General features: G+C 37.5%; 1 protein-coding gene across 1 annotated transcript in view; it reads right to left on the bottom strand.

Annotated features, from left to right (window-relative positions):
- Window positions 1–10,030: 10,030 nt before the first annotated feature.
- SULF1 (sulfatase 1) overlaps window positions 10,031–26,200 on the bottom strand; it is a gene marked incomplete at its 3' end in the record, with an annotated part of 76,843 nt that continues 60,673 nt past the window's right edge. Inside the window, exons 18-19 of the mRNA XM_083359376.1 lie at window positions 13,570–13,662; window positions 10,031–10,068 (exon numbers count right to left, since the gene is read on the bottom strand). Coding sequence (XP_083215502.1) covers window positions 10,056–10,068; window positions 13,570–13,662 — 106 coding nt within the window. The remainder of the gene's footprint in view (window positions 10,069–13,569; window positions 13,663–26,200) is intronic.

Here is a 26,200-nt window from a genome sequence, read left to right as displayed (position 1 = left end):
TTAATGGAGATCAGGGATTCCAGCTATTCAGTGTTTCTATTCTGAGGTGAGAGCCTGATTATAGTCTGTTCTTTTCTAGCCTCAGGGAGCAGCAGCTGGGAACTACTACTGTGAGAAGACAAAAGCAGCATGCTGACCTTCTGTGCATGATTTCTCTCCACTTCCCTCTGTATTGATAGACATGCCATCTGAAGACTTTAACACAGAAACAGAAAGAGTACATCTTCAGAATCTACAGTCTTATTGTCAATGATGCAGGCAGTCAAGGACCCTCATCTAGAATGGCAGGGCATCATTAGGAGCCATGTGGGAATGAGTCTGCTGAGGGGGAGTGGCCCAATTCACTTTGTTTAAAGGTCAGCTGCTGGCAGAGGAGAGCAGTGTGCTAAGAAGTATGGAACTACAATAAAATCTGCTGGACATGTGCTCTCATGTATTCATGTAATGTGTTGAATTGTAGGGTCTCTTTTTTCCAGAGTGGCTTGGAGAGATCTGGAAAGCCATAGAGGATGATTGTTCTAGGGCTGAAAAAAGCATACATTTGAATAAGGTCATGCATATAATAGGGAATTAGTAATTCAGCCCAAACCAAGCTTGCTCTCAGCATGCTTTTATCAGGAATAATAAAGCACCAGCATCCAAACTCTCTTGGAGAGGAGCAACCAGAAAAACAAGATGAGAATTCTCGGTCCAAAAGCTTGCCAGTTCTGAATGGGTCTGTTCCACAGATTAAAACCACACAAAGTGCTCTCATCACAGCCAAAAAGAACTTCTCACAGAGTTTGCAGGGGGACTCTGATCAGAGGTGTGGCCTTGACCCCGATATATCAGCACATCACAGTAATGCTACTGCTACTTCTTCCAAGACAGTATTGTCTTTTACAGCTTCCAGCTTTTCAAGAATGAGGAATTTCACTGAAAGAAGTAAAAGCAACAACTCTACTAGATTAAGTAATGGCATGTCAACAGCTTCCACGTTGCTAATAATCCCTGGTAGAAAATATCTTGCTATAGTATTGACAGATTCTCGATTCTTTTTGATATGTATGTGTTTCCTGACTTTCATTCAGTCACTAATGGTCTCTGGTTACCTGAGTAGTGTTATCACTACCATTGAGAGAAGATATAGCCTAAAAAGCTCTGAATCTGGGCTATTGGTCAGCTGTTTCGATATTGGCAGCCTTTTGGTGGTAGTCTTCATCAGTTATTTTGGTGGACAAGGGCGAAGACCTCTGTGGCTTGCTGTTGGGGGGTTATTTATTGCCCTTGGGGCTGCCATATTTTCTTTACCTCATTTCATCTCTGCACCATATCAAATCCAGGAATTAAACTCCTCTGTTTCTAATGACGGCTTGTGTTTGACTGGAAATAATTCAGTGAAAGGGCACCTGGAATCCTCAGGCTGTATGAAGAATTCACATGGAAATGGCCACTCACTCTATGTAGCTTTGTTTATTTGTGCCCAAATACTCATTGGAATGGGCTCCACACCTATCTACACTCTAGGACCAACCTACTTGGATGATAATGTCAAAAAAGAAAATTCATCACTCTATCTAGGTAAGGTTCATATGTGTCCAGATTTTTGTGTGACTATTTTGAAAGGAGGCCAGCTTCCGCTTTAAAACTGCCAAGCCAATGCAGTAGCTTAAATGTATTTGAATGTTTAGATAGATAGATAGATAGATAGATAGATAGATAGATAGATAAACAGATAGACAGACAGAGTAGCTAACATTTGCCAGAATAAAGACTTCAGTAGCTGTTATTAATGTTCCATTATCTCATATTCTGTATTTTCTTCCATGTTAAAATCTCTATGGAAACAATTGAAGTGGTACTTTTTCACCAGGGAAATGGTAAAATATGGATTCAATGGATTATGTATATGATTTATAGATAGATAGACATATAATATATAAAATAAATGTATATAATATTTTCAAATTAATATTTAAAGCAATTTATATTTCAGCAATTTTATCATATATTTTAACCCATATACACAACAAACATAAATTTGCAATAGGAAAACCAGCAGTAACATACATTATGGTAATTTGTTAAAAATCTGAGAATAGTAATATAATTTTCAATTTATTGTTCTACTAAATGCTTAACTTCCAAAATATTTTTTTCTTTTTGCTGAAATATAAACTAAAACAAGAAAAATTTGACTAGTCTTAAGAATGAAATGTATTCATCAAATATTAAACTATATCAGAAATTAACTTCTGAGATTTATTTTTTATATATGCATGTATTTTTTCCCCTGAAGCATGAAAAACAATTCAGTGGATTTATTCCAATAAAAATACTTACATTTCACATTGATAATTGTTCAGTTAATTAGATCTGAAAGGTATTAATGTACGCATGGGCAATAAATTAAGCATTATAAACCAGTTTTTCCAAGCTTCATGACCTCCGTCATGAAGTGCAGGACCAGAACCTTTGTTAGATATTTCATTTGGTCAGATGTTTCTTGTATTTCTCTGATGTCACATTGGATTAGTCAAACAATATTTAGTACAGTCAAATATTTTCAGTTTTTTTTAGTTCTTACTCTATATATCTAAAAGTCACTTAAGTCTTGTCAAGTTCTCTATTTCCCCCCAGCATCAGCTAGGAATAGCTACCCTGATACTTTTACTTGGGAAAATAGTTTAGTGTTAAATTTTCAAAAGAAATGATAAAATCACTGGACTTTCATTGAGAAGAGGAATTGTTGATATTGGTTAAATTAGAAAATGCTACAGAATATAATAATCTTAGCTTTAGTTACATAAAGACCCACAGAATGGAATGCTTGAGTTCATACGGTAATTTCTCTTCCCCCCCCCCCACCCAGAACTTTCCTTTAACAAAATAGTAAAAGGTTAAATTTCTTCAAAATAGAAAAAAGTTTTCAACACTTTTTTCCTTAAGGAAACAAATCAAAATCTAGTTTGTTTTTACACAAATGATGGAGAATAAAGCCACCTATGTTTCCTCCTTTTTTTCCTGGTGAAATCTGTAGTTCCCATGCCATTCTAATTGTTGGTATATCTAGTGACCTGACACATTTTTCCCAGAATGCAGTTACTTAAATGTTATGACATTGGTTCCTTGGGAACATAAATATGATCCCAGCATTGGACAATACACCCTACGATTTGGAAAGTTTATTTTCTTAATGTCAGCTCCCTTTTTCCACATAATACTAGATATTATATTACCACTTCTTTGTTTCTATAATTGCATTCTGGGTTAGTATATTCTCTAATGCACGGGTGTCAAACACGTCACGTGATGTGTTGCGACATATCGTGACACTCTTTGCATTGCTGACAAGGGGTGGGCATGGGTTCGGTATGATGAAACTGGCATGTGGGCCAGCAGTTTCACCCCTGCTCTAATGGATCTTTATTATTGTTTAGAAGCAGATTTTATACATTTTATGCAAAGCTGCTGCAGTAGCTACAACAAAACCAGGAAGCTGTAGTGTAAAATAAATAATTCAGCCTAAGTTTAGCTATTTTTATCATCCAGCTATTCAATAAAATAATACAAGAATATAAATTTTAAAAGTGTTTATTGTAAAAGAAAGTTCAGTGTTTAAGTCATTTAATACAAAGAAAACACTACTTCTAGATGCAAGTGCTTGTTATTCTAAAAAAATGATTAAGTGGCTGACAACCAGTAAGTTAAATCTTTTATCTGGGCAGGTGGGAAACAGTGTGAATTAACAAATTCAGGTATTTTTAAGAAGTTGAGTTTAGATGGTATGGATGAGTTCTCTATTTACTATTCTGGCAAAGGATTATAGATAAGATCTAGCTGGAGAACTAGGTAGTGATTGTTGCTAGACTTGTTTTTACCATCTTTATTGCAAACTTAACAAATGTGCTTTTTTAAACACGATATCTTGTTGTGTACACATAATGATCAGAATAGGTCTTTGCAAAATCCAGTTTAACACATTTGTCTAAAATATGTGAATTTTACTTGTGATCTAACCGATTATCCTATTCCATAATACAAACCTGAGAACAGAAAAAAGTGAAACTAACATACACACATACAACTAATATACAGAGAAGTTGGCTGAGATAGTTTGAGTGTCTTTGTATTATTGACAAGGCTTCAGTTTCCTCTTCAGGCATAATACCTGAACAGGACTGGCTTTTAGAGGAAGATTTGGTGAAACCTCTGTCTTTAAAAAGAAAAAAAATCACATTATTACATGGTAGATGTGCCAATAGTATGGACTACCAATTCCAATTTGAATATCATAAATTCATAGTAGCATCTATTCATTCTGCTGTAGTTTTGTTTCAAGAACTTCCACACTGTCTTTAAATTTTAAAAGAATCAAAAGAACATTCCAAACAACAAAATAGCAATGTCTGTGCTATGCTAGGCACTCAAAACATTATTCTTTGAATATTGAGGCAGCTGTGTCTACTTTGAGACTTGGGATAGCTGCTTCAAAAGCTTCCTCCGGTTTTTTGCTTGTAAATATGCAAGGAAAGAAAAAAAAATAACTTCTGCTTGAAATGAAATACAGGTAGTCTTTGGCTTACAATCATTTAACTAACAACTGTTCAAAGTTGTGATGGCACTGAAAAGTGACTTATGACTGGTCCTCACTATGAGCATCACAGTGTCTCCACAAGTATTTTCAATGATTGCAGCGTCCCAGGGTCATGTGCTTCCCAAACGGCTTTCAACAAGAAGGTAAATGGGGGGAGGGGATGCAGGATTTGCTTAACATCCATGTGATTTGTTTAATGACTGTGGCAAAAAATATTGTAAAATTGAGCATGACTCATTTAGTGACCACATTTCTTACCAACAGTAGTTCTAGTCCCAATTATATTCATAGTTTGAAGACTACCTATAGTAAAATTGTCATATATATATATATATATGTGCATATGCATATACATATACATGTAGAGATGGCCCAGGGGAACTTTTTTTTTTAATCCCATTTATATCCCGCCCTTCTCCGAAGACTCAGGGCGGCTTACAATCTAAAGCACAAATCAATGTGCTTAGCAATAGCCTTCATTCTATGTATGTGCCTGCTTATTAGGGCTTTTGCCCCCCCCAAGCGGCATTATTACAAAGTCAGCTTATTGCCCCCAACAATCTGGGTTCTCATTTTACCTACCTCGGAAGGATGGAAGGCTGAGTCAACCTTGAGCCTGGTGGGACTCGAACTTGCACTAATTGCAGGCAGCTGGTGTTACTTAAGGAGGCATTAGCCCACTGCTCCACCAAGGCTCTTTTTTTTTTGAAGAAGCTCCTCAAAGCTGTCCATAGGATGCTGCTGCAAGAATGCATCAGTCCATTAGTGGAAGAGAGATTCACTCATTCTAATACATTCCATGAAATACTCTTCAAATTTTTGCATAGCCTTAAAAGCAATAATAAACACAACAGTAGTAATAAAGTTGGTACAGATAGCTAGGTAAAGGAACCCTGTTAGTTTGTGAAAAAATATTCTAGTATAAGTAGCTAGTTTGGTATGTTTAAGACTCTAAGCTAAACACTGGGACTTCTAGTCCTGTCTTGGGCATGAAGCCAGCTGGATAACCTTGGACCAGCCACTCTCAGACCTAGGAAGAAGGCAGAGGCAATGGATGTCATTTCATTCTATTTACAGTAAAAGTTAGTTTTTACAAATTCTCAAATTTGTTTGATGACATCCATTCAGTTTATCTGTTGTCTTTCACTTCTTATGTAATACTTTCCTCAGGCTTGTCAAGAATAGTTATTTCTAATCATTATCTGTTCACATCATGTGCTAATTACGGTGCCACCAAATGGTGCTGCCAGTCTTTATTTCATTCAGGAGCAATTGCAGTTCACGGAATCCTTAGCAAATGTCTCCATAATTCAAAAGTTCCTTCGGGAATAGGGCGGTATAGAAATTTAAATAAATAAATAAATACCGTAAATAAAAATAAAAATGTCTCTCTTTTTCTCACTCCGTGTTGAGTTTTCTTTGCTGCATGTTACATTATCATTGTTTTAACAATTCTGATTTTTGTTGTCATAGATATGCCTTGATCCTTACTGTGTTTCGTCATTATCTTACTTTAAAGCATTAATATTTTTTTACATCTGCAGCAGACAGTTCTTGTCTTGACACCAAGGAAAGAAAATCACCTATCATGTTCATTTCTTCATTATGACTTCGCTATTAACTATGAGTTCATGAAACATAATAGTTTTCTCTTAATATATTGCTAATGAAATGCCTGGTTCCATAGTTGCTGTGCGTGCATATAGTACACACAGATTAATAACTACAGTTAAAGGGCTGGGTATATAAAATTCCCCCTTCATGGATTACTGCCTTGTCGTGGCGAAGGGGCTTGCATAATTCAGTGAAGCTATGAGCTATGCCGTGCAGGGTCACCCAAGACGGACAGGTCATAGCAGAGAGTTCTGACAACAACAACAACAACAAAATTATAAAAAATAGTTCAACCTTTAGATAACTCTTCTCTTGCTAATCCACATGTACTCTGCCTGCATTGGGAGGAAAAAATAACACCAATATTGCAAAAATGGCTTTCAGTTTTGAATGATTATGGATCTTTGAAAGAGGGATTTTATAAAAATTACCACAATCCATGAAAATAAAGGAGTAAATGATAGCAAAGATGACAAAGCCATACAGAAATGAAAAACAACAGACCCACGCAATCCAAAGGGGACTTCAGTCATCCTTTCCAAAGGCTTGGGCAAAAGCCAAGAACACCCCTCAAAACACCAGCAAGGGGGAATATTAGAGTTTATAGTTTTTATGCAGATTAAATTATCAGTTTTTATGCAGATTGAAGTAATCATACTTTGTTCTTCTAAAATCAGAATTAACTATATTTTTTCATGTTGATAGTCTGTGACCCCAGCCTGCAATGGGACATATTAACAACTTAAACAGAGTCATAAATTGATTTTGGTTTTTAGGCTTTTGTTTCACTGATGTGATTTATTATTTTAATGTACCAATGCTGTCTTTCTAACATTTAGTTTGAAGATGATAAACCAGACAGTAGATTAAGCTGAAGAGGATAACAGACAGTATAAATATTTGGCTTGAAGAAGATAAACAGTAAACTCCATCTTTTCAAAACTGGAAGGATAGCTGTGGGCCATAGTAGCTGATGCCACAATAAATTTATTTGTAAGATGCCAGGGGACTTTTTGGTGTTTTTGTTATTCAGTTGCTGAGATCGTCATTTTTCAACTTTAGACATGAAGATTGAATTAACAATCATACTGTAGCATGGGCTGTGATACTGCTATTGTGTGTTGGTGTATATTTGTGATTGTATATTTGTCCGTGTATATAGGATTGTGCATGTAACAACTCTTGCTGTATGAGCTGCATTGGGTGCCAGTTTGCTACTGGGTCCAATTCGAAATGTTAGTTATTATCTTTAAGGCCCTTCATGGACCAGGTTACCTGAGGAACTGTCTCATTCCTATTTCATTGTCCTGTCCCATCCAGAATTTCAACTCCCAGGGTCTAGGAAGAAAGCCTTTTGTACTGCTGCTCACACTGTAAGGAACATCTTGTCCCCAGAGGTGAGGGGCGCTCCCATACTTCTGGCCTTTTAGAAAAGCGTCAAGACCTGGCTCTGGCAATTGGCATGGGGATTAAACCTTGCGGGTGGGGAGGTGGTCGCTTAATGGCATAACCCCATCTTTTTTAACTCTTGTAATTTTCAATTTTTCAATTTGATTTTAATTCTGTAATGGTGCATCCATTTCAGTGCTTCTGGATCGGTTTCAAGTTGTGAGCACTATGCTATAGGGGTTCTTCTGTCTCAAGAACCAATTTCAGTTGGTGTTGACTGGAGGAAGGGAAGATGGTTTGCTTGTTTATTATTAATATGGTTGCCCAGCTCATTGTTATGTCTTTGTGTGCTTACATGGCCTCAGCACCCCATCTATGAGGTATCTCAAAGTTATCTCTTGTTTAACATCTACCCATTTTGCTCATATTGCCACTGTCATTACCATTTCTTGCTCACTCGCTTAAGCTTATAGAGGCAGCAAGTGAGGAAAATGCGTAGGAGTGAAGGAGGGCTTCATTAGCTGGGGTGGCTACTCATGGATAAACCCTTAAACAACATATAAGGGTTTATCCACTGGATGGCAATACTGTTGCTGGGCTGATTGCTCTGGCTTCTTTTATCACATCTTCTACTGCATAGACAGACATGACATGAAAGCACAGCAGCTGTAGCTGATTTTAGCAAAGTGCTCCTTGTTCTTATTTTATACCCTTGAACACCAGACATTTTAAGGTATTTTCAAACTGTCTCCAGCTGGAAATTTAAGGGGTGAAATATGGGATATGTCTAGAAAAAAGGATGTGTGTTAACTCTGTTGCACACATATACTCAGACTTCATCATATTTGCCATATTTATTGTAATGATGGCTAAAAGAGAGTGACTGCCTCAAGGTCACTCAGTTAGCCTCTGTGTCTAAGGCAAGATTAGAATTGAGGCTTGCCAACTCCTACTCCAGTGCCCTAAACACTTGTCAAAAGGACTCTCATATAAACCTAATGATAAGATGAATCCTCAGTATAGCAATTGATGTGTTTGGCAAGGTTCCTACTTGTTTCAGAAGAGTAGTTTCTTACCAGAAGCTTGCTGATTAATTTATTTATTTTTTAGCCATCAGGAACATTGTTAGAAAAGAGTCTTGACTGATAGATGGGTAGAACAACAAAACATGAGAATCTGATCTGACTGAATTTTCTGAATAAAGCTGTCTTCCAGGAGCTTAGATATAATTTCAAATCTAGCCAGCAAGAATGTCCTACTGTACTATGTGAAGCATGCAGAATGTCGGTAAACATAGTTGGCTAAAGTAAATGGTCTTTTGCTTAGAGCAGCTGTAATTGGAAACAAGATCTAGACTTCAGCCTTTCAGTAATTTAGATGCCTCAACTACAGAACCTCTTTTTCTGGTACCAAGATGTCCTGTAACCCTTGTGAAGGAACATGATTTCACAATGAAACCTTTGTGAGCTGCTAGCCAAAGATGATGTGAGTGCTGCAAATTCAAAAATATTTTTTTCTCTCTATAGAGTTGCAGAGCAAGAGTGTTCAAATGCATTTATTTCCCTCTATAGTTCAACTTACCTTGCTCTTCTGTTCTAAAAGAAGAGTTTACCTGGAAGGTGGCAAATAGTCCAGTGACAATAGTTAGTTAGGGGCTATTTCTTTGGTTGTAGCCAATGGGGAAAAATATTTCTGTCCTTATTTATCCACTCCAGTGACAGAGCTAAAAATTGCCTAAACATAAGGTCTTGGTGAGTTTTATCCAAATTTTTTTAATTCTTTTTGTTATTGCTTCAAAGTTGTGTAATCCTTTGGAAGCATGCTTCATTTATATTAATCTAAGCCTCCAAGTATTAAAAATAGCCTTCCTGGCACCCAGTAGGAGATATTATTAATTTATAAGATCCGAATTTAGAACATCATAAGATTTAAGATAATATCCAAAAAAGATATTAATCAACCAATAGCATTAAGGTGGACTTTTAACTTTCAACTAGCAGTGACCAATGCCTGATTATAATAATAAAAAAGGTTATATCAGTATTGATCAGTATGAGTTTATGTTGTGGACCATCTTCCTTGATGGCATGGTTACCAAAAGCTAAATATATTATAGCAAATAGAAATACTGTTTCTCCTTACATAGTAAATGCTCTTTTCACTCTTGATATTCTATGTCTGAATTCCTTCCCTTACAGAAACCTTTCACTGTTTTTCCCCCTTCTATAATACGAATAAATATTTTTTTTCTTTTTGCCTTTTTGGGAACAGTCATACGGCAGGTGTCTACAACTCCTTAAAGCAGCTGTATCATTTCCCAAGTTAGGCAGCTGCCTTCCACAACTGCCGCAGGATCCCAGATTATATAATATGTTGATTTAAGCACCCTCCTTACCTCCAGAGCAGCTTCTTGCCTTTGAATCTTAAATGTTCCACTGCACAGTTTTTATTCTCTCATGCTTAATTGTTGTTTTTTTCATTTAGTTGAGCTGCATTTAAGAAAGAGGGAAGATTTACTATAAACTGTGATCTTTATTAACATGCTTTAGGCTGGGACGTGTTTTTCCAAAACTTTTTTCTCTTATGCACAGAGAATATAGGGAAAGACAGAAATTGCAGGAAAAAAAGAACAAAAAGTCCAGGAAAGTGCTTAGTCTCCTGTTCTTTTACTTTTGAAAATGGTTAAATTGCTATAGCATATTGCTTAATCTTATGTTCTCTAATATGATACTGTTTGATGTGTTTGGATTTTCTTTCCTCTTTTACAGCTATCATGTATGTAATGGGAGCTCTTGGTCCTGCAGCAGGATATTTATTGGGAGGTGTTCTTATTGGGTTTTATGTACATCCTACAAGTACTGTTCAGATTGACCAAAGTGACCCACAGTTCATTGGTAACTGGTAAGCTGCAAGCATGTGGGGGTTTTATGTGCAAGATAACAATAATATTTAATATTTGATGATCATTTGATCAGTAATATTTAACATCTGTTCATGTATTCTTTGATCCTGTATGCTATGTTTTGAATAGCTGTAGCCAAAAACATGTATGTGTATATGTGTGATGCTTGTTAACTATTTAGATTACCTTGCTAGGCCCCAAACATGGGACAAATCTTTATTTCCTGTTTCAGCCTAACCGAAAGCCATCGACAGGCAGTAGTCACAACAGTGACAGCTCATATTTGTGTAAATTTTAGATTGCTAACAAAGAAATGCATATCAGTCTCCCTTTAATTCTTTGTTAGCAATCTAAAATTTACACAAATATGAGCTGTCACTGTTGTGACTACTGCCTGTCGATGGCCTTCGGTTAGGCTGAAACAGGAAATAAAGATTTGTACCATGTTTGGGGCCTAGCAAGGTAATCTAAATAGTTAACAAGCATTTAACACATATCTCCCTTGCTTCTCAGCTAACAAAGTGAGATAGAGCTTGTGGCCTAGATGTTAAAACAACTGCCTAATGTGCAATCAGCCCAGGTTCGAATCTCAGAAGGGTATGGCTGACTGATGAAAACAAATAAGTTTGAAATGCATATCAGTCTCCCTTTAATTCTTTGTTAGCAATCTAAAATTTACATATATATATATATGTATACGTATATAGATATATAGATATATATAGTATTTTGAACACCTTGTCCCAAATACGGGCCAAAGTTACGCATATATAATAATAAGTTGGAAGGGATCTTGGAGGTCATCTAGTCCAACCCCCTGCTCAGGCAGGAAACCCTATACCATTTCAGACAAGTGGCTGGCCAGTCTCTTCTTAAAAACTTCCAGTGTTGGAGCATTCACGGCTTCTGGAGGCAGGTTGTTCCACTGGTTAATTGTTCTAACTGTCAGGAAATTTCTCCTTAGTTCTAAGTTGCTTCTCTCCTTGACTAGTTTCCATCCATTGCTTCTTGTCCTGCTTTCAGGTGCTTTAGAGTTGTATATATATATATTATATATATATATATTGTATATATAGCATATATATAGTGTATATATAGTATATATTTCAGATGCCTGCTAACTTCACAACCATTTACTTTTCATTCTATTTCTGTATTTTGGGAATATATAAATTTAAAAAGTTACATGCTAAAAAAATAAAAAGTAATAACATTGGAGCTGATGCCTTCCTTTTTCACCTGGCATTTTTTTATGTACATGTTTGTACTTATGTGTGCAAATTTCTGGCACAGCTTGTCATCAGTATAGGAAGACTGCTTTGTTTATATGATTTTTATATACTGTATACAGATTGTTGAAAATATATTCTTCATTTATTGCTTGATCTTCCAAGTCTATAAGCACAATATTGACAACTCAATTTATAAAACGATTATAAAGAAATATGGAAACCAGTCTATCAACATCCATTAGCCATGATAATTTAATGCATTTATCAGCTGTAGAAAAGCTGCACATTTAAATATCAGATGCTGAGTACAAACAACTGTCAGATAAATGCCGAAAATGTAGCCAGAAACTAATTTCTTCCCTCTTCTTCTTTATGCTGCAGCAATTAGAACAAACTTTGAATCATCCCTTAAGCCTCTGACTGCAGCCTCAGTTTTTTTTGATTCCTTTTATCTTTTCTATTGTCCAAAAATGAATGGATTTGTTTTAAATAGCTAGTTTTAAGAAGTGCATATGGCATATGTGGTCATTCTGTTTTTTGATACAATGAAATAAGCAGCAAAGTTTTGTCTGTAGTTTGGCCCAGAAATAGTAATTGCCATTTCTTGTAGATTTGTGCAGTTCTTCTTCTCGCTAAATATCAAAATTTACTTTGGGTTAAAAAGTGCATAGTTTCACTGCTAGGCCGCTCTTTAAATTGATCACATTGAAAAATGTTACTTTAGGAGGAAAGAGATTTAACAAAAGTTGCAGCTACAACAAAGCAGCAGTAATAATTATACAAGAATTACAGGCAAGTGAGATGCCAATTTAATCACGATAATAGTTGAGAACTTAATTTGAAGAAGTATGGCCTCAGATTTTTCCAAACATTCATGCCCAAAACCTGCCAGATAGAAATTACAGGGTTCTTTTCTTCTATAATTAAGCATTCAGGGTAACTGAGTAACTATGAAGTCTATAGCTTACTTTTTGTAACAAATTCTCATTAAGGAAGTTCTTTATATGGTATACTAAGATCATAGGTAGTGAATTTGACAGCAATTAGTGATCTAGAAATGTGGGAAATTTCCATTTCTATCTACCTATGTATGTTCATGCCATAATCTAGGTATGAGAATTATACTAGTCTTCTCATTCATAATAATTAGCTGGTGAGGTGCCTCTGATCAACTGCATAAATTAAAGGAAAAGCTTCAGTAAATTAGAAGCATTTGTGACCCATAGAATAGATATGACAGCTAAAGTTAATTATTAATTAGAATCATAGAATGATGGAGAAAGTACCATCAGCGGCTGTAGAAGACTGCAAGGGCCATGCCACTAGAATTTATAAATTTAGTCTTGGAATAGTTATAACTGATGTCCTCTAGATACATTAGATTACAGTTGTTATAATATTGGCTGGCTATAATGTGAGTATATTATATAATGGCACCTTCTTGAGGAAATTACAAGCAACCTGTGTTATGGTAAATATGTAGTTTGCAATTGTATGTTTGTATGGAAAGGATAATGCATAATCAAGGAATGGTGGGTATCAGAACTTTGAAAATGGTGCATAAGTAGCTCTATGGAAGTCCGTTGTAACTTTGAATGGTTGCTATACAATTGGTCATTAAGCAAGAATTATGTATATAATTTTTATCTGTTTCGGATGCAGCTTTTGTGATTTCTTTTCAAGTCACTTACATGGTAATTGTTTTATGGGACGAACAGTAACACCAAGTGTAAATTTCTGCTTCCTGCTGTAGAGGTTTTTTTGTGTTTAAATATGTATGCTTATAAGCAATGATATCTATTATTGTATTGCTTGATGTAATAAATATAACCCTATTGGTAAATGTTATTTCTTACCTTCTGATTTTAGGTGGAGTGGATTCCTCCTTTGTGCTAGTGTGATGCTTCTTGTTATACTTCCAATGTTTGCTTTTCCCAAAAAGCTCCCACCTCGACACAAGAAAAAGAAAAAAAAGATGCACTGTGATGATGTTTCAAGTGATGATGATATTGTGAAAGAAAAAGTGAATAGCAAAAATGAGCTAGACTCGGAAATTCCTACATCAATGGGCTTTGGAAGGAATGTTAAAGGTAAAGAATTTCCTGTTTGAAACAATCAGATTAGGATGAAACTTAAATTCATAGAATTGTTATTTGTTGTTGAAAACTGATATAAAAATACATTTATTTAGTTAGGAGCAGTACTAAAGTAGAGGACTTTGATTCAGTTGGTTCTACATTAGTTGCAGGGTAAATTGCTTCATTCAAAAAATCAATATTGAGCCCCCCAAGCCTATTCAGGCAGGCTGTAATCCATAAACAGCCTTTATCAAGCTTGAGTGGCTTGATAAAGCTAGGTAAACCCTATCTACTATTTTTTTGCTGATATCAGCATTATGAAAAATAGATTGGCTAAGGATGCTGTGCTAAAGGCAAAGCCTGAATACAGTCTCCTCAATCAACAATAGGAAACTTTTTCCAGGTCAAGAGCTACATTATAATTGCCTTTGTGGGAACTATTAAAATTTAATGGGGGGTTTTTGCTTCGAATTTTGAATCGTCTCTCCCAAACTATATTTATAAAAATATCTGTGTTCATGATAGAGAGGCATAGTTATAAAACATATACTCCATTTTCAGCTAATTTGTGGTGTAACAAAGATAAAATACTAGTTTCATCCTCGTTGTGGCATGCAAGATAGATTGTGCTATTTTTTTTCTGCCCACTTCATTTAAGTAGGGATAAAAATTGGGCTCTTTACGCTATTGAACTGTTGAGGTTCCATGATGGCCAGATTTTTATCTCCACTATAAAATGGAGACCATGCACTTAAAACTCAGCTTCTATTGTTCTGTGATAAATATGTAAACTGTGCTTAATGGAGAAGAAGAGCAAAGAAGACCCATACACTTGAAGGACTCGTTTCAACATTTGTGTTTCTATATATTGGTCATAGTCATAATTTAGTCCCAGTTTTAGAAAAATACTTTATAAATCTGTAATCGAATTCCCCTTCTTGATATTTCCCATTGCTTTTTCTTGTTTCCATGTACCAATATTACTTGTACTAAAGTAGTATCCCAGGTTGGTGAAGGTACGTATGCTGAAGGTGATGAATGAAGGGAAGGAAGGTGGTCATGGTTGTCCCAAAGGTACTTTCCAAAAGGCAACTGCACATTCTTTGTTTTTCCTTGAAGATGTCTCGCTTCCCATCCAAGTAGCCCCCTCAGCTCAGAGATGTCAGAGCTGAGGGGGCTTCTTGGATGGGAAGTGAGACATCTTCAGGGAAAAACAAAGAAAATCCAGTTGCCTTTTGGAAAAGTACCCTTGGGATATATTTTTCATAGTTTAAGAAAAATATGAAAAAATGTGCAAATGTCTGTTGCTATAGCCAATCTTTGCATAGTGACTTATCACCATTCTTAATTTTCCCACATGAAGGTGGTTTCCATTTCCACATAAAATTAGGAAATGGTAGTTATTTAAATAATGGGAAGCACTAAGTCAAATTAGATTTGAGGAAGCTGAAAATATGGTACTTGTCCAGATAGTGCTATCTGGAAATTACTAAGCAAGCTTAGCTGACTGAATTAATTAGCTTGTTCAGCATGAGCAATGTGCTGCTTGGTAGTTTACATGCTAAGGCTGTGCAGAACTTTGCAATTAAGAGGAAAAAGATATTTTGGAGTATGTGCTCACATGGCAGCTGTCTGCAGCTTCTTAAAGTTGCAGCACAATTCTAGGAGAAACATCTGGACATCTTGGCAGGTGCTATACAACATTGCTGCCTGATTTGATCGTATAAATGTTTCCTGAATTTTGTTTCCTGAATTTCCTGAATTTTGTTTTTAGTAATCGGAATGTTTTAATATTTTTAAAATACAGATTATGATATCTCCATATCATAAATAATTATAGTAATTATAATTCCTCTCCATGGAACCAGTCCCTGGTACCCGAAAGGTTGGGGGCTGCTGAACTAGGAGATGGAATAATATGTCATATATGGAACATAATACTGACATACATGCATATAGATATTTATTTATTTATTTATTTATTTATTATTGGGACTTATATGCCGCCCTATCTCCCGAAGGACTCAGGGTGGCTAACAACAATAACATACAATAAATACAGAAGTTAAAATAAAAATTAAAATTAAAGGCTCCTGTACAATAAATTAAAATTAAAATTAAAATAAATTAAAAATTAGAGTTAAAAATTAAAAACATAATTAAAATCCCTGTCAGTCCAGGTCAGCCAGGTGAAAAAGGAGTGTTTTGAGGCCGCGGCGAAAGGACTGGAGATCTGGGGCCATCCGAAGCTCAGGAGGGAGTTGGTTCCATAGGACTGGCGCTCCCACAGAGAAGGCTCTCCCCCTGGGGGTCGCCAGCCGACACTGTCTAGCCGACGGTACCCTGAGGAGGCCTTCTCTGTGTGAGCGTCCTGGGCGATGGGAAATATTGAGATGGTCGCACATGTACTTTTGAAATCCTCTAGTTTTGGAAGATGGGGTTAATATTTCATATAATTATGAATTACTGGGATTGGTCCCAACATTACAAGTAACCCAACATTAAATGATTGTGAAGTTTCTAGGAAGTTGGCTAAATTCTGTGCCATAGCAGTAGCAGTCAGAAGCTATTGGATCTGAATTAGATACAAGTACACTTAGGTCCTGCTGTGAATAATTTGTTTTTTATTCTAGTACTTTCCATTTTAATATTGTTTCCTTTCTTGGGGGAAGCAGGGGATTACAAGTGTGAATTTATTAATTAAAAAAGATTTTGATATGTCTACGTACTTGATATGAAAAACCATTTAGTGCTACTGTAATATCCTCATATTTAAACATCTCAATGTTTAAATATCTTAATATTAGCTTTCAAAGTAGCTCACAAAAATGAACATACAGTATGTATGGTGCAAAGAGAATTGTAAACCTTAAGAGTGGATGAAATAATATTATTTCATTTTCATTTCTTATATTCTGAAGTTCTCACTAATACCCTTTTCAAACAAACATCCATACAGGTAGTCCACACCTTACAACCACAACCGAACCCAAAATTTCTGTTGTTAAGTGAGACATATGTTAAGTAGGTTTTGCTTTATTTTATGACCTTTCTTGCCATAGTTGTTAAGTGAATCGCTGCAGTTGTTAATAACATAGTTGTTAAGTGAATTTCAGTTTCCCCATTGACTTTGCTTGTCAGAAGGTTATGAAAGGTGACCACATCACCCTGGGATGCTGCAACCGTCATAAATATGAGTCAATTGCTAAGTATTCTAATGTTGATCACATGACCATGGGGATCCTGCAGTGGTCATAAGTATGAAAAAAGGTCATATATCACTTTTTTCAATGCTGTTGTAACTTTGAACGGTCACTAAATGAATTGTAAGTCAAGGATTACCTGTATTTGAATTTGAATTTAATTATGAAACATTATATATCTCTGTGTAGTGAAGCCCTTGATCTCCAAGCTCCAGTTCTAATTGAACCACACATAGAAATATTGGACTGGATTTTTAAAAAGTCTTAGAGATGTTACAAGACTCAAATACCATATATCCAGCTACTAAGTTAAAGCTATAAAAAAATCGGCTGACAGCTGCTTCACTTTTCAGTAAGATGAAACTTAAGACTGAGTTTATTGCGAAGTTCCTCCTAAGAAGAAATAATTTGAATTTGTTCTTTTGGAGCAGTATTTTCATTTCTTCTACTTAAGTTCAGAAATAATGAGGATGGCACAACTGACATTCTTTGGTATTTCTCTGTCATGAACAATGTAAGCAAAAAAAGCAGTTTTTTATATTTATTGAGCATGGTAGTAAAAGTTGCATTTTGCTTTGCTGCAAGAAGGAATCTCAAAGCAGTTACCAATTTATAAATTTTCTTCATAGAGTCCCCCCTCCCCCATAGCTATGTGATTGTTATTTGAGTAAAGCAAGGTATTATAGGGAAGGGGAACGAGGGCAAGGGTACTGATAAGTAATCTTTATGCCAAGTCTCTTCCCCCCAATAATCTGGTTATATGTACACAGGAAGGATTTTAGCCTTTGGCTGAGTCCAGAACTGACCCAATTACTAAACTTCTCTGATAGCAAAAAAATTTTATCAGTGATATTTGCCATTATGTGCTATCTGATTTTTTTTTTCAGTGGGGAAGCTAATAATTGTACCTGGAACTTTCTGCATATGGAATATATGCTATCTCACAAAATGCTTTGGGAAAACACACTAGAGTTTTTTGTATCCAGTGGAACACTTGAGAAGAACTTCTTTATGGCTTGAGAGGGCAACCACTTACTAAGTGATACCTTGTTTGTTCTTTGCCTCCCATTCATTCTGGACAACATTTAGGTCTCCTTTTATTGCTTTTTGTCTTTTTTTATAGAACTTCCAAGAGCAGCTTTCAGGATCTTAAGCAACATGACATTCCTTTTTGTGAGTTTGTCATACACAGCTGAATGTGCCATTGTTACTGCTTTTATTACCTTTATTCCCAAGTTCATTGAGTCACAGTTTGGCATGCCAGCTTCCAATGCCAGCATCTACACTGGTAAGATATTGCTGTAAATAAATCTTTTAAGGATTATGTTCCTCAATTCAAAAAAATAAAGTTAATGGAAAATAATCAGGACTCTGTTCTTAATTGTTATAAATGTGCAGATCCTCTGCCTTAACATGTATAGCTTTGTATTTGCTGTTTATACCATGTGGATTAGCAACATAGGATTTGTTTCAGTATGTTTGGTTTTCCACCAAACAGCTTCTTGATCAACCCACACCATTAACACTAACAAATTAAAATGGTATCATTTTTGCAAAATTTGATGATTCTAATATGAGATTGACTGAGATTTGTTCTTTTGAGATTTACAAGTAACTGATAGAACTACTGATCTGGGCTTTAACAGATGAGATTCATCAGTAGCAGGGGAAAAATTCTGGCATTACTAACTTTAATTGTTTGCTCTTATGCTATGAATTAAAACTTATGTTTTTTTAATCATCATTCTTATCTTTGAAGTGTTGCATGGATTTTATTTATCACTAAAATGTACATATATGAATGATTTGTCTACAATCATAACATTTTTATTGCTCTGTATTTTTATTTTCTTTCTTTGAATATTTAGCATATATTTAAATAATGTTTTGAATATACTTTAGGATGTTTTTGTTCTTGTAATTGCCAGGTGTCCTTGATGATTATGTCAGTACACAAAATAAATAAATTAAGTGTTGCCAAACCGGCTGAGACCAGAAATCTATTTTAGCAACAGCTAATCCAGTATCTGGTGCAGTTGCAACTGAGGCTGTCCATACTATTTAACATGATGTAGCCCTTCAGTTGGAGATTTTCAATATCTGTTATCATGTAGTAGCAAACCATATGCCTTATGCTTGTTCTATTTTCAGCCAAGAAACTTACCAAACTACAAAATTTAAAATGCGTACACATAATTTGATTCACATAAGTAAATTAGAAAAGATTCATGCAGATTACATCTTGGCAAGACTACTAGTCAATCATCAAAGAGACAAATTTAGTGTGTTTATTACCAAAGAACTTTAGTAGAATTGTCAGTAATATTTTAATAACTAATTACATGTGTTTTTAGACCACTTATGGCATTTAAATCAGTGACCATCAGGGACCGGTTCCATGGAGAAAGATTTTTCCATGGACTGCAGAGGTTGTGCTTTTACATGCTGCCTGTATCCCAGGGATGGGGCTTCGCTTGTTTTCACAGCCCAGTTGCTGGCATGCCATGGACCGGTGCCTGTCCATGGACCAGGGATTGGGGACCTCTGATTTAAATAATGAAATGACAAAAAATAAGCTCATTAGTTCTTACAACCCATAACTTTCAATATTAATCTTTTTTGAATAATCTGGAGTTGTATCCTGGAAGCTAAACTTTCTTAAGGCATTTTGGTTTTCCGATTATAAATAATCTGTCATCTCTTGGTTTGAGGTAACTTGGTTCAGTACACTTGCCATTAAATAAATTTGTCATTCATGAATGGTAGTCCTGTATAATATTGATATTCAGTATGAGAGTATGATTATTTCAAATGTATTTTGTTTTTATAAAAAATCAAATAGACTTATAATTTATTGGTTGAAAATGCATAAACAAGTGTGGAAATTGTTAGGTTTACTTTTACTTAGGAGTATAAAATTGGGCTGTGTAATTTGTTCTTAAACAATAATACACAATTTAAAAAGCTTTTAAAATAAGATTAATATAGGGTGATTCAGTTATTAAGTAGAAAAAAAATGGGGAAAAACTTTAACACTGTTTTTCTAAGATGATCACACTAATTTGAAGCCGCCTGATTTTCTGTGTAACGTGTTAAGATATTAAGTGGCCACATGCAACACTTCTTTGAAAACATATGTCAGTGTGTGTCAAAATGCATAAAGACCTACAGCCTAATTAAAATAGGTTCTAGAAGCCAATCCTATGTGTATTTACCAAGAAATGAATTCTCTTTATTCTGTACTAAATACAAGAAGGATTGTAGTTACATGTATGAGAAGCCATCAGAAAGAAATTTTTATAAAATACTGCAGTTCTCTATGTGGGGAATTTTGACAAATCAAACTGGGAAGCAAGAATCTGTTCACTGAAAACTGGTTTTGCTTTAGGGCAGGGGTGTCAAACTCAATTTCATTGAGGGCTGCATCAGCATTGCGGTTGCCCTCAGGGGGCTGGGTGGGTGTGGCCTGGGTGGGCGTGGCCTACTGGGTAGGCATGGCTAAAGTGCATATGGCCTACTGGGTGGGCATGGCCAGCTCCACATTGTTCGCATCAAGGGTGCCTATGGGTGCCTGGGCAGGAGTGGGACAGATCTGAGGGTCTTTGGCAGGAGGAGGGTCTCTGGGCCAGGGCCAAGGCAGTGGGGGCTGTTCCCTCACTGTTTCCAGGATGGCTTTGCGGGCCGCATGAAACCACTTCACGGGCCGGATCTGGCCCCCGGGCCTTGTGTTTGACATGTCTGCTTTAGGGTGCTTTATGCAGTAACTAAGCATAGGCTTTAGTTTTGAATTTTATTTTGAGCAAGAAACAGCATAACGGAATACTATTTTTAGAGTGCCTTGCAGTTCATACATATTATTAGTTACATAATTTTGATAAGATACTTATTTAATAAAAGTTCAGCTTGGTTTTAGTTTGGTTATTAAAAATTATAAATAGTGGACTTTTGATTTCTAGGCCTTCCATTCTAAAAAAAATTATTCATATAACTGGTAAATATTCTATTGTCATTTTTCCTAACCATAAAGGGGGAATATATTGACTTCTTTCCCAGATTGCCCAATGTGTTTTCTTGCAAGACTTGGGGAAGATGGTCTTATGAGGCCAGCAGTGGCCGTGTAAAAAGCCAGGGCAGGCATGCCTTGGGAGAGCAAGGTGGCAAGAGTAACAATGGCTGGAAGTGGGCTGGGATTACTTCCTGCAACGAGAAGAAGCCCCTTTGTACTGCTTGACCATGCTGGGCAGGAGCTAGGCTTCTGAGCTTCCTGGGGAGACTGTGCCTTCAAGCTGTGCTGCAGCTCAGGCGCTTCCTTCATCCTCAGCATCACAGCATACTAAAAAGCCCTAAGTTGCAGCCTGTTCTTTCTCCAGCCTCCCTGCGCTCACATGTGCATGCTTATGTTCCACACCCTCTTTCTCTTTCTCCCTGAGCTCATGCTGCATTGCATTGGCCCTTCTAGGGCCTCCTCCATCCCTGTGCAACATCTGCTTTTCCTACCTGGGATTCCTCCCTCTTCACTTCCCTCCCAGCCACAAGTGAGTTATGATGACAATGGGAAGTTCTAGGATTGCTGTTGCTAAGTGATGTGGTCATGTAACATTACACTTTATGACTATTGTTTAGCAACAGAAATTCCAGTCCCGATTATGGTCTTAAATTGAGGATTATAATTTCTCAGGCTTTAAAATCCCAAAATTAATAGATTTTCCTTTTTATACTGCTCACCCATCAAATAAAACTTCAAAACAAAAACAACCCCAATCAGAAACCCAATATTCCTAGCATAAAAAAAATCACAATCCCATAAAATCTCTGAAATGGTATATTAACTATGACCTTCAATAATCATGTTATAAATAAAGGACATAAGGCAATATAGCTCTACCTTTTATTCTTTTTTCATTTCATGTTTTATTTTTTTAATCCCATTTATATCCCCCCCTTCTCCGAAGACTCAGGGTGGCTTACAATTTAAAGCACAAATCAATGTGCTTAGCAATAGCCTTCATTCTATGTATATGCCTGCTTATTAGGGCTTTCGCCCCCCCCCCCAAGCGGCATTATACTGGGAGCTTATTCCCTTCCCAGCTAATATAAAACTAAAGCAGTATTTTATCCTTCTTTAAAGATCTCTGTTTAGAGTTCCTTCTGATTCCAGGGAAATCATAAGGAGGCTTTTTGCTAATTTTTATATGAAGTGGATACAAAAATACTTTTCACTCCTATTCATGTTCTAAAAAAAGTCAACCTTCCTCAAAAATGAAAAATGGAAAAAATTGACACTGCATTTTCTGGTGACGCAGCCTTTGAGTCTTTGAAGGACTGACAGGCCAAATTGTAGCATTGAACCTTCTCAAACCTTGTTCACTGATGTTAATGCCATCTCTAATTGAGGCAAGGATCAATTTTTCCAGGTTGATATATCATCTTCTACCATATCTAAGGGGGAAGACTCTCTTATTCCTCAATGCTAAGTTTATAGACATAATATTTGTACAATCTTTTTTGTGGCAGTCATTAAGAGAATCAGTGGTTTGCTATGGATGTAGTTTTGCTGAAAACCAGAAGCAACTCTTAAACCCACATGTGATTGTGGGATGCTGCAATGGCCGTAAATGTGGCCGTATTGAGTGCCCAAAGTTTGGTTACATATCTGTGGAAGGGCCCAATTTGAATCTGGGTCATAAGTCTCCTTTTTCGCTTCCATTGTAGCGTGACTGATTGTAAGCTGAAGAATACTTGTTCATCCTGTTCTGGATTCATAAATACATATCATCATACGAGTGACATTGCCAATTAGGTTAAGCTCTAAAGCAGGTATGTCAAACTCCTGGCCCATGGGCCGGATGCATCATGCCAAAACCGCGCCTACCCTATTGCCGGCAATGGGGAAAAAGTCGCAATACATCACACGACATCATGTGACATCGTGAGTTTGACATGCCTGCTCTAAAGAGAGGCTTCAGTAGTGGTTTGTTACATATGAAATGATGTTAGCATATTTCCAGTAATAAGCAATAGCATTGTATTTCCTCTGGCTTTTAAACTTTATTCTAATTTGTAATTTCAGTGCAACTTGCTATCTCTCAGGTTTTTCCCCCTAATTTCTATTCTAAATTAATATTGCTACACTTTTTTAACCTCTTCATTTTTGTTGTACAGTGATTTTTTTTAAAAAAAATTATGCTCACCTTATTAGCTGCATCTTAAGTTGTTCCACAAATAATCCACTGAATATTCATTTTCTAATTATTTAGCACTAAAAAACTCTTAGCTAACCGAATGAATGACATTTATCTATTTCATAAGCTAACTTGGGGGATTCAATTGATCTTCAAGGTAGGGTTATAAATATTGTTAATATAAAAAATGTAGAGAGTTGGCATCTTTCTCTTATAGAAAAGATATTTCCATACTATACATTTTAACACAACAAATGTTTTAACTCTCCCCCTTTTCTTTTTTCTTTTTAATCAGGTGTGATTATTGTTCCAAGTGCTGGTGTTGGTATTGTCCTAGGAGGGTACATTATAAAAAAGTTGAAACTTGGTGCAAGAGAATCTGCAAAACTAGCAATGATTTGCAGTGGAGTATCTCTGTTATGCTTTTCAACACTCTTCATAGTTGGATGTGAAAGTATTAATCTAGGAGGTATAAATATACCATATACAACAGGGTAAATATTTTGAGCTTTTTAAATAATTTATGCTTTGCATCAAAGCCAGCCTTTTGTGCAGTATAAAAAGCAGTATCTTTTTCATAAGTATATTAAATAATTTAAAAGTGTCTTAATAAGTAAGAACCAAAGAAATACATTGTGTAATCATGGATTTAAATACACTTCAAGAAATAACAATTTGTCTGCTGTGTTCAAATAAACATTCTCTGATGAGTATTATACGGAAAACGCAAAGAACCGCTGGGCTGTGGAGCCGACCAGGTGGTTCCGCCCCAGGCGCCTAATGGATCCAGAACGATTCCAGACGGCGCTTGGGTCTATACCTATCTCCCTCACCCACAGCCCGGCTGATGCCTTGGTGGAGGCTTGGGAGAGGGCTGCCACCGAGGCACTTGACCGGGTTGTACCCTTGCGACCCCTGATCCGGCGTAGATCCTGATGGGCTCCATGGTTTTCTGTGGAGCTACGGGAGATGAAACGTCGGAGACGGATTCTGGAGAGCTGTTGGAGATCCAGCCGGTCTGAGTCTGACCGATTGCGAATAAGATCTTTCACTAGGTCTTATCTCGCGGCGATGAGGACGGCAAAGTCTAATTACTTCGCCGCCCTCATCGCGTCCGCAGATAATTGCCCGACCGCCCTGTTTAGGGTAACTCGTTCCCTCCTTTCTCAGGAGGTGAGGGAGGAGCCCTTGCAGGGGTGGGCCGAGGAGTTTAGCCAGCATTTGGCGGACAAAATCACTCAGATTCGGACAGGTTTGGACTCTGACTGGGCAGAGTCTGACTGGGAGGAATCGACCATTCTTGAGAGTATTATCTGGACTGAGTTTGATCCTGTGACTCCCGAGGAGGTGGACAGGATTATGGGGAGGCTGAGCTCTACCACCTGTTTCCTGGCTGGTTTATTCAGCTCGGGAGGAGACACGAGGCTGGTTCCAGGCAGTGATATCTGTTTCTTTGAGTGAGGGTGACTTTCCCGCCACCTTGAAGGAAGCGGTGTTGAGACCCCTTCTCAAGAAGCCTGCCCTGGATCCAGCTATTTTGAATAACTATCGTCCAGTCTCCAATCTTCGCTTTTTAGTGAAGGTTGTTGAGAGTGTGGTGGTGCATCAGCTTCCTCTGTTCCTGGAGGAAACTGATTATCTTGACCTGTACCAATCGGGTTTCAGGCCTGGGTACAGCACGGAGATGGCATTGGTCGCGCTGATGAATGATCTCTGGCGGGCTCGGGACAGGGGTTGTTCCTCTGTCCTAGTCCTATTAGATCTCTCAGCAGCTTTTGATACCATCGACCATGGTATCCTGCTGCGACGTTTCAGGGGGTTGGGAGTGGGGGGGCACTGTTTTGCAGTGGTTCTCCTCCTACCTCTTGGGCCGTTCGCAGTCGGTGTTGATGGGAGGGCAGAGGTCCGCCCCAAGGTCTCTCGTTTGTGGAGTTCCTCAGGGGTCCTCTCTCCCCTCCTGTTCAATATATGTATGAAGCCACTGGGTGAGATCATTTGTGGTTTTGGGGTGGGGTATCATCAGTATGCCGATGATACCCAACTTTTTCTTTCCACCCCAAACCAACTCAGTGATGCCCTCAACGTGATGTCCCGTTGCCTGGAGGCGGTTCGGGTTTGGATGGGGAGAAACAGGCTCAGACTCAATCCTGCCAAGACTGAGTGGCTGTGTGTACAGGCATCTTGAGTGAACCATTCTATTCCATCTTTAATGATGGGGGGTGAGGTGTTACCCCCCGTCGATAGGGCTCGCAACTTGGGTGTCCTCCTGGATTCGCGGCTCAGCCTTGAAGATCATATAGGAGCCGTGACCAGGGGGGCTTTTGCCCAGGTTCGCCTGGTGCACCAGTTGCGGCCCTATCTGGACCGAGATGCCTTGCGCACAGTCACTTATGCACTCGTGACCTCCCAGTTAGACTACTGCAATGCTCTCTACATGGGGCTGCCCTTGAGGACCACTCGGAGGCTTCAACTGGTGCAGAATGCAGCTGCGCGAGTTGTGATGGGGGCTTCCTGATACTCCCATATAACACCTCTGCTCCGCGAGCTGCATTGGCTTCCGGTTGCCCTCCGGGTGAGATTCAAGGTGCTGGTGATGACCTATAAAGCCCTAAATGGCTTTGGTCCGGGATATCTGAGGGAACACCTGCTGCCGGCATCAAGTTCCCTTCGTCCTGTGCGCTCCCACAGGAAGGGCCTTCTCAGGGTGCCGCCGGCAAAGGATTGCCGGCGGGCAACACCCAGAGGGAGGGCCTTCTCTGTGGGCGCGCCTGCCCTCTGGAACCAGTTACCCGTAGAGCTTAGGACTGCCCCTGATTTTCGTTTGTTCCGCCGGGACCTGAAGACCTGGCTCTTTGAGCTTTCCGGCCAGGACTGAGGATTTTTTATTTTTTTAACTTATTGTAATTGGGTTTTTAATCAGAGTTATAGGGGTTTTAGATTTTAATTAAGGAAAATTTAATCTATTTTAATTATTAATTTTTGTATTGTAATGTTGTTTTAATTGCCTTGTGAACCGCCCTGGGT

This window comes from Vipera ursinii (assembly GCF_947247035.1).
Source record: "Vipera ursinii genome assembly, chromosome: 3".
In the NCBI taxonomy this organism is placed as follows: domain Eukaryota; kingdom Metazoa; phylum Chordata; class Lepidosauria; order Squamata; family Viperidae; genus Vipera; species Vipera ursinii.
This window is presented reverse-complemented; position numbering and strand designations above follow the sequence as displayed.